Here is a 9429-nt window from a genome sequence, read left to right as displayed (position 1 = left end):
CGTCACCTTCACCCCCTCCCTCTCCTCTGCATCCGGTGACTCTCCTCGGTGAGCTTGCTCCATCGAGTTCCCAGCCATCTGTTTCTGTCCCTAAGAGCCATTAATGCCCCACTAGCCTCAGTTCCTGTCTATCTTACCGTCTCCTCTCGCTGTCAACCGCAACACCTCACCGCTCCTCGGATCTTGATCCTCTCACCAAGGCGTTTACTTGGCTGCAGCTGGACGGGAACTCAAACCCTTGTAAAAGCTCTATCTCCGGTGAGACTCTCAGCTTTGTTCGTTTCATTGCCACCCAATCTTCGTTTCAAGACAGTGGCCACCCTCCCTTCTTTTGACTTGCTCAAGGAAATAGCATTGATATGCTTTGATCTTACAAGCTCCAAAACGTTAGCTAGCTTTTGGTCCATAGCTCTCAAGCCACTAATATCTTTTGCGCTTACCTATCTCTACTGCTTTGTTGTTCTAAACTTTGAGATTTGCTTTACTATGCTCTCTTTCCTACTTTGTAGGTTACTCTTTCTCTAATGAATGATAACATCTGTTTGTTCAAACATATATATATATATATATATATATAAATCTTTAGTCTTTGAAATGAAATAACAACTTTTAGCAGAGGCAAGGTTGTATCTGACCAACTTAAGAGTTCAAAGCAAAAGATAAACTCTATCTGGTCTTCGTTAACAGATTGAAATAAATCTGATATCTATGGAGCCCATCACCCGAGTCAAAGCCAATATATACAACAACAAACAGAAAATACAGTTTTGACTTCGGAGACTCTGTTGTTCCCCAACTATCGTGATTCATCAATGATTCCAGACTTCGTATCAATATAAATAGTCACAACCAACAAAGAAACATACATTGGAAACGAAATGAGATATATGTGCGCCCCACAAAGCATTAAAAGACGTCTGGATGGTACCGTCCTGGGATGGAACTGTTCTGCTGAGCTTGTTTCAGATGAAGAGTCAGAGCATAGTTGTTTACCTGTAAAGATGAACCAATACAATACTTAGATCTAAATGATATCAACAAAAAGACAAGAAAAATTTGCATACGCTAAGGTAACAGACCTCTAGAGTTCTCAACTGTTCCTGGTATTGAGTGACTAGCTGTCTCAAATGCTGCAATTCCTGACTTTGATCTTCAGATTCTCTCTGCCTTTTCTGTTGCGTCACTACTGCTCGTTTTAGTAAACTGTTTTCCTGTACAATGGCTTCTAATTGCTGCTTCAGCATCATGTTTTCCTGATAAACAAAGCAAATCGGGATGTTCATAAAAAGATATCCATCTACGGTAACAACAGTTATTGTTAATCAAGAGTGAAGAAAGATAGATAAAACACCTGCTGGAGATTTTGCATTGCTGCAGCACCAGTACGTGCATTGATTGACTTCTCCAAAGCTTCCAATGCTCTTGCAGCGCGGGTTTTGGCGTCTTTCATATCAGACGCATTCGTCATTTCCCTAACAAAAAGCTCGACCCACTCTGTACCGTCCAAGTTCAAGACATTTGGTTCTCCATTAGATAAGACTTCATCCTTGGCTGTTCCTACGAAGACAAAGACCAGTTTCAAAAATCAGAATTTGTAGAGGGTGTCAGAGAGTTATGCAGAATACACCGAATCTAGCAAAGTTGAAGACTTAATGATATCTGTAGATAAGTTAAGGGAGAAACTACTAGGAAGATTTCTAGAGTTAAGAGTTTTCTGATTGATATGGGATACGTATGACACAAAATTCCAAAACTACCTTGCTGCTTAGTTTCAACATTTGCTTCCTGGATTACAAGAGAAGATTGGTCTGTAGCAGAGTCTGAATTCCTATTGGCAGATTCTAAACGAAGCTGATTCAAACATCTAATGGCTGAATCAAGATCATCTCCACATCCCTCGATTGCCTTCTCAAGAATCTAACACACACAAGTTACAACAATTTAATTACCAACAAAAATCAAAAATCTTATCTCACACACAGAAAATCAGGAAAAATCCATAGAAATAAAGAAACAAAAATCAGAAAATAGGTTCCTTTAATTGGCCCAAATGACAATAGATAAAGAAAAATCATTCGAACAAGTTTCACAATATAACTAATCCGAATCAAGAATCACACACACCAATATTAAGAATTTTATGAGCAACAACCATCACAAACATGGATAGATATGTTCAGTACTGCTAATCGCGTTTGGACAATTTCATTTCGATATTTGAGAGACACCTAATCAGAAAAATTCAACAAAATCATCCGCTCAAGTAACAAAAAAAAAAAAAAAAAAAAAAAAAAAAAAATAGGCAAAACAAATCATGAGGCAGGAGATCGGAAAACGACCTGCTTATCCATATCGGAGAAAATCGCGGCGAGATGATCGAGAAGAAGCGAAGAAGACGGCGGAATCGGAGGAGAAAAACGAGCCGGAGAAGACGAAGAAAAGCAACGGATTTTCTTGGAGACGGGAGGAGAAGCGGCGGCTAAGTCCTCGAACAGAGATCTCTTTCCGCAAACAATCGCAGACATGTTATCTGCTGCCCCCTTCTTCTTCTTCCTTCAGATATCTCGAACAAGTCTTTTTTTTTTTTTCCTTTTATCAGATCTTACAGATCTTCGCATCTAAATGGATCCAACGTAACAACATGTTAAAGGTACTACTCGACAGTCGGACCTGTATTAGGCATGTCAATCCGGCTGATCCGGTCCGGCCCGCTCTAAACTCTGTAAAATCCGTTTAAATTGAATTCGGTTTGGTCTGGCACAAAAATTTTCTGATTATATAGTTTAAACTAGGTCTGCGACTTCGGTTTCTTCGAATATTTCGGTTCGGATTATTCTGTTTTCGTTTTTCAGAAATTGAAAACTGTTCCGAATCGAACCAGTTAAGATTTCGGTTCAGTTCGATTTGGAATCATTTATTTCAGTTCAGTTTCTCGGTTATTTAGATTTACAATTGAGTTGTTAAAAAAAAAATACTACAAATCAATGGATCGACACTAAAGCCTAGTTTTGAAAAGTTGAACTCTTAGTATTGATCTGAAAGGCGAAGATAATGATGATGATGACTATGAAAGACGATGAATGGAAAAAAAGAAGAAGAAGATTATGGTGATAAATCGAAGAAGTAGAAGATAAAGGTGATGGATTGAAGAAGATTAGAAGAAGATGTTGACGAATCAAAAAAGAAGGAAAAAATAAGGAATTATTGCATACTAACACACTTTTCATAATTTTATTGCATCCTAACACACTTCTTGTCCACAAGGCACTTTTTGCCTTGCTTTTACACTGTTCACCTCTTTTCTGTACAATTTTACCCCTCAACTCCTTCCAACCAAATCATCCTTTCTAACCAATATTGTTAGAGCAAAAGAATCTCATCCTTCCATTGGTAACTAAAAATATTTGATCATGTGGCTGTATGAATTACACGTGTATAGTTCCTCCAAGTTGATGTTGGCAGCCATATATAAAGGATTCCTTTTGTGTGGATAAGGGAGGCAGGAAGGAATAGGGTTTTGCTGAGCCGAACATGGCGGCCATGGTAATAAATGTCTTTTACGTTTTTTGGTTGTTTTCCGTTGATTGCATCATTAGTTTTGTTTCTAATCTGTGGATTGCAATTATGTGATTTATAAACCAACAACCGTTCTTGGTTGCAGGTTGGACATTGTATTTTCTTATGCGGCGAGTGGGCTTCTTCTGTGGATGGCGTTTGGAGGTTTGAGGTCGATAAGTTTCTCGTTTCGAGGGTCGTTCCCCTCTCCGAGAATGTTACGTTAACTGAACTTGAGGATGCTGTAATAATCGAATTCCTTATCTGAAGAAGAAGGCTTCTTTCAGCTTTTCTCCTCCTAACAACATGCTTTTCACCACGGGTGAGAGAACTCCTCTTGTACTTGTTACTACCGATGTTGGCTGAGACTACTTCAAGCAATTGTTTCGGAAGAACCGTCATTTAAATATGTTTGTCAACTTCCAAGAGTCTAGAAACAGAGGTACAAACATAGATGAGTTAAATACAGGGGATAGAGTTTCTGATGTTTGAGGTCGTGGCATTCCTCTCTCCGGTAAGTCGCCTGGATGTAGTTTTGGAACAAGCGATGATGAGTTGGCACCATTACTTGATGTCGCCCTTGGAAGCTAACTTGATGATGTCGTCCTCGATGGTCTGTCTGAAATGGAGGAAAATTTTAAGATTGGAGTTTCTAATGGTAAGAGTGGGAAACGTGTGTCAACCGGAAGTTCAGCTTGTTGTAGTTTCGGTAATAGTGGGAAGAGTGGGAAGTGTAGTTTTGTTACCAATAACACTTTAATTGATGTTGATGTTGAGATGGAAGGAACTATTGGTTCGAAATCAACAATCCCCATTATACCTACCACCCAGGTTGATTCATCGCTATTGGCTGAGGTGGATGGAATAGAGTCAAAGTATTGGAGACGAGGTTGTAATATTGAAGACTGGAGAAGTAGTATTGGGTGCGAGGCTGATGGTAATGTTGAAGACTGGGGTCATAGTTCTGAAGAAGAAGAAGATGTAGAAGAAGAAGAAGGACAAACTCAGGAGATTCTTACTCCTACAGGTTATGATCGAGAATTTTGGGGAAACTTTGTGGGAGATCATTTTGGTCGTGCTAATCCTGTAGAAATCATGTGTACCACGAATGACTGTTTTGACCATAGGATTGTCGTCAACGGTGGGACATCTTTACCAAAAGATGAGAAATTTGGTATGGATTCTGGTGGGGTTTTCGGTTTGAGCGGTGACCCAGCATGTAGTGACCCTTTCCAAAGTACTCTGACCACGTGGACACATAATGGTGGACAGGAACATATTCCAACTAAACCGAAAAGGAGGTTAGAAGATGTTGATGATGAGGAGTTTGATATTCCTCCTCTGTTTGATGACATAGAATATGAGAGGGATGAGATTCCTGATCTTTACATTGATGACGATGATAAAGGCATATACAAGGGCAGAAAATTCGCCAACAAAGAAGATTGCCAGATAGGTTTAGCCATATATGCAATTAAGAAACAGTTCCATTTTACACAAACCCGCACAAAGCGAGACTACTTTGTTCTTCATTGTTCTTTTGAGCGATGCGACTGGAGGATTATGGCTAAAGAAATGAACAATGGATACTATGAGATACGTAAAGCATGTTTGGAACATACATGCCCAGTTGAAACAAGGTGCAATTACATGAAGAAGGCGACATCTCGAGTTATTGCTGCTGTCTTCAAAGCACAATTTAGCGATCCATCTAAAGCCCCAGTATCAATGGACCTGCAGCAATTGGTCCTTGAGGACCTAAAGGTGTCAGCATCATACAGTAAGTATCGTAGGGCTAGGGAAAAAGCTACAAACGTTTTGTTTGGCTCTGATGAAGATTCATATGATCAACTAGCTGAATATTTGCATCTTTCGAAGCTCGCAAACCCCGGTACTGTAACAAATATCAAAACAAAAATCGAGGAAGATGGTAGTGAAAGGTTCTTGTACACGTTTTTGGCGTTTGGTACATCAATACAAGGCTTTAGTGAGACGTGTTCTTGCTGGACGGGACGCATCTAACTGGTAAGTACAAAGGAGTGTTGTTGCAAGTGGCCAAGATGCTAACTTTCAAGTATTCCCTCTAGCTTTAGCTGTTGTAGATAGCGAGAATGATGATGCGTGGACTTGGTTCTTTCAAAAGCTTGAACGGATACTAGCAGACAGCAATACCCTCACCATCATTTTTGACAGATGTCAATCCATTTACGTTGCTAAGAAGAGGGTTTATCCCCTTGCTCATCATGCCGCTTGTATTGTCCACTTGGCGCAGAATGTCAATGCCAAATTTCACAATAAAGGTCTTGCCAAACTGGCCACTAATGCTGCACATGCCTTCACGGTTGGCTCTTTCCGGTCGATGTATGGACAAATTAGAGGAAAGAACATCGAATGTGCTAAATGGCTTGACAAAATCGACGCTGTTCATTGGTCACACGCATATTTTCAGGGTGACCGTTACAATCTGATGACTAGCAACATAGCTGAATCTTTGAATAAAGCATTATGGAAGGGTAGGGCGTCACCAGTAGTGGAGTTGCTTAAGTTTATTAGGGCTATGTTAACACGATGGTTCAGTGCAAGGAGGAAATAGTCTGGAAGACACAACGGATTGGTAACTCCGGAGGTTGATAAACAAATGACAAAGAACATGTCACTAGTTACCGGAAGCAAGGTTGCAACTGTTTTAAGTTGGAGTTATGAAATTGTGGGGGTGTTCAACAGGAAGCACCATGTCCTTCTGGATTTGAAAAAATGCACTTGCAAAAAATACGATCGAGTAAAGATCCCTTGTGGACACGCAATGTTGGCTGCCAACTACCAAGGTATTCCACCAACAACTCTAGTACATGGGCAGCTACTTACGCAGGAGTAATCAATCATGAAGTTAACCCCAATGATCTGGGCATGACCGATGAAGTTGTTCGCAGGGACATAATCCCACCAAAGTCCCGCCGGCCATCTGGTAGGCCAATCAAGACTAGAACTCCATCTGTTGCTGAATATCCCGTAAGAATTCGCTAAGCTTCATCTATTTATTCAAATGTTTCTTATGCGAGTGATCATGTATTAAATTGTATATTTTTTATTTTTCACAAACCTTCAACTGGCACTGTTAGGGTTAATAGGTGTTCAAGATGCAAGCAGATAGGTCACAACATTTCTACGTGTACCAATCCTATTTGATGGTGTTTTGCATCTTTTTGTGAAGAAAGTTAGGTTTTGAGGGCTATGAGTACTTTTTTGGGACCTTCTTAACCACACACTCACTTTTAATTGTCATCTATTTTGCCTTCAAGGCTGCGGTAAATGCTAGGAGTTAGGTATGTACTGAGTAGCAATTATTTGGTCCATTCCATGTAAGTGCTGGATAAGTGACGTCGGAAATATTAGTATCACTTTTAGTATTTTTTTTTGTCATATCCATATGGCTTACTTACTGCGGTTATTGTAAACGTTATTGAGTTATGAAACGTTCAACTATATATCTCTTTTCCCTTCTTTATATTATTGCATATCTCTCATGGTATCATCCATATGGATACCTAATTTTGGACAGCCCGAGATGGCCAACTGTTTACATCCCTGCATATATTGGATTGCTCGTCCAACAATGGACATCTATAGCTGTTAGTAAACTTTTAAATACCATCTATATGCGGAATAGGTTTCCACCAAAGTCCATCCATGATGATACCCAAAGCTACGAACCCAAAATAATACGATTGTGGACACTGTCATATACATTATTACAAATAATCTATCGACATATACAACATAATTAAACGGTTTAAAGACATTTGTCAGATCACATTTGTGGAACTGCTCTTTTTCCTTCATTATATTATTACATATCTCGCATGGTATCATCCATATGGATACCTAATTTTGGACAGCCCGAGATGGTCAACTGTTTACATCCCTGCATATATTGGATTTCTCGTCCAACAATGGACATCTATAGCTGTTAGTAAACTTCTAAATACCATCTATATGCGGAATAGGTTTCTACCATAGTCCATCCATGATGATACCCAAAGCTACGAACCCAAAATAATACGATCGTGGACACCGTCATATACATTATTACAAATAATCTATCTACATGTACAGCATAATTTAACGGCTTAAAGACATTTGTCAGATCACATTTGTGGAACTGCTCTTTTCCCTTCTTTATATTATTACATATCTCGCATGGTATCATCCATATGGATACCTAATTTTGGACAGCCCGAGATGGTCAACTGTTTACATCCCGGCATATATTGGATTGCTCGTCCAACAATGGACATCTATAGCTGTTAGTAAACTTCTAAATACCATCTATATGCGGAATAGGTTTCTACCAAAGTCATCCATGATGATACCCAAAGCTACAAACCCAAAATAATACGATCGTGGACACCATAATATATATTATTACAAATAATCTATCCCCATATACAGCATAATTAAACGTCTTAAAGACATTTGTCAGATCACATTTGTGGAACTGCTCTTTTCCCTTCTTTATATTATTACATATCTCGCATGGTATCATCCATATGGATACCTAATTTTGGACAGCCTGAGATGGTCAACAGTTTACATCCCTGCATATACTGGATTGTTCGTCCAACAATGGACATCTATAGTTGTTAGTAAACTTCTAAATATCATCTATATGCGGAATAGGTTTCTACCAAAGTCCATCCATGATAATACCCAAAGCTACAAACCCAAAATAATACGACCGTGGACACCGTCATATACATTATTACAAATAATCTATCCACATGTACAGCATAACTAAACGGCTTAAAGACATTTCTCAGATCACATTTGTGGAACTGCTCTTACGACTGGATTTTTGGATGTTTATTCCATGGACAATGATCGGTGGATGGCTCTCTGTATTGTGGCAAAAAATCATGTGTCGTTTGGTTCGTGTAGTCTCATTGGAGGTTTTGGTTCGTCTAGAGTCATTGTAACTAGAAGGTATCGTTTGGTTCGACTACTTTCATTGTAATGTTTGGTTATATGTACATTCATTTTGTCGTTTCGAGAATTGCCTTCTAAACAACTTCTTCTTCGATCATTTCATCTATAAATATCCTCTCATTTTGTAATGAATATCAGCAGTTCTTCCTACATCTTCAACATCCACCTCTTTACGCCGAGTTCTATATGCAATCACCTAAATCTGCTTCTCTTCAATTTGTTAGTTCCTTTCTTTTTTTTAACTTCACGTTTTGTTTTAACCTAAATTGGTTTCGGTTGTTTCATTTTCAGAATCAAGTTATGGCCGGTGAAAGTTCCAGAACGTCGGCCCTTCAATTCAAAGTGGGAAGACATGGACGGCGCTAATCCCGGTAAACGTCCAAAAGTCAATGCCGACTTCGAGTGGGAAGAGGAAGCACTTGAGACAATTTCAGACGCCTTTAGTAAGACTAGAGCAGTGGTTGAGGCGGAGACCAAGGATCGCTTCACATCAGTCCTACATATGCTGCATGAGCATATGAAGAAGAAGGAGGAGGCAACCGCACTCCTGCATCAAGGTCAATTAATTGACGCTCAAATCTCCCAGCTTAACCAAATAGTGGGTCAAGAACTAGTCGATTTTGAGGCAGAGCACAAGAGGTTGGAGGAGACCCGAGAGTTAGCGGCGGCTGATGTCGAACAGTGCAAAGTTCCTCCTCCGATTGATTGGCGCATACTCGAAGTTCGTTTCCCCGATGTTTAATTTCCTATTACTGTCATCATGCACTTAAATAGCATAACCACATCACCAAACCCCTATGGATACCTAATGTACTTATGCACTTATTTTCTATTGTTTAACAGTGGATACCTAATGTCGTACAACTTATTTAAATCTTAATGTCAATAACT

The 9429-nt window shown here is 39.4% G+C and overlaps 1 protein-coding gene across 2 annotated transcripts; it reads right to left on the bottom strand.

Moving 5' to 3' along the window:
* Positions 687–2689, bottom strand: LOC104723941 (golgin subfamily A member 3). Of its 2 annotated transcripts, none has more exons than XM_010442371.2 (5): positions 2340–2689; positions 1758–1917; positions 1352–1551; positions 1080–1253; positions 687–993 (listed from the first exon to the last, which is right to left on the bottom strand). In XM_010442371.2, the coding sequence occupies exons 1-5, from the start codon at positions 2523–2525 to the stop codon at positions 907–909; spliced, it is 807 nt and encodes a 268-aa protein (XP_010440673.1). In that variant the 5' UTR covers positions 2526–2689; the 3' UTR covers positions 687–906. The 2 variants fall into 2 exon arrangements, with proteins under 2 accessions (XP_010440673.1, XP_010440672.1); XM_010442370.2 differs by having other exon boundaries at positions 1352–1557; positions 2340–2686.

Source organism: Camelina sativa, chromosome 11, assembly GCF_000633955.1.
Source record: "Camelina sativa cultivar DH55 chromosome 11, Cs, whole genome shotgun sequence".
Taxonomy (NCBI): Eukaryota; Viridiplantae; Streptophyta; class Magnoliopsida; order Brassicales; family Brassicaceae; genus Camelina; species Camelina sativa.
The sequence above is the reverse complement of the archived record's forward strand: the minus strand, read 5'-3'. Positions and strand labels throughout refer to the sequence as shown.

Coding starts and splice junctions, on each gene's coding strand:
- LOC104723941 (XM_010442370.2), bottom strand. CDS start 2,525: ATGTCTGCGATTGTTTGCGGAAAGAGATCTCTGTTCGAGGACTTAGCC. Junction 1,558..1,757: donor TGTTGAAACTAAGCAGCAAG/GTAGTTTTGGAA, acceptor TTGTCTTCGTAG/GAACAGCCAAGGATGAAGTC. Junction 994..1,079: donor AACAGTTGAGAACTCTAGAG/GTCTGTTACCTT, acceptor TCATCTTTACAG/GTAAACAACTATGCTCTGAC.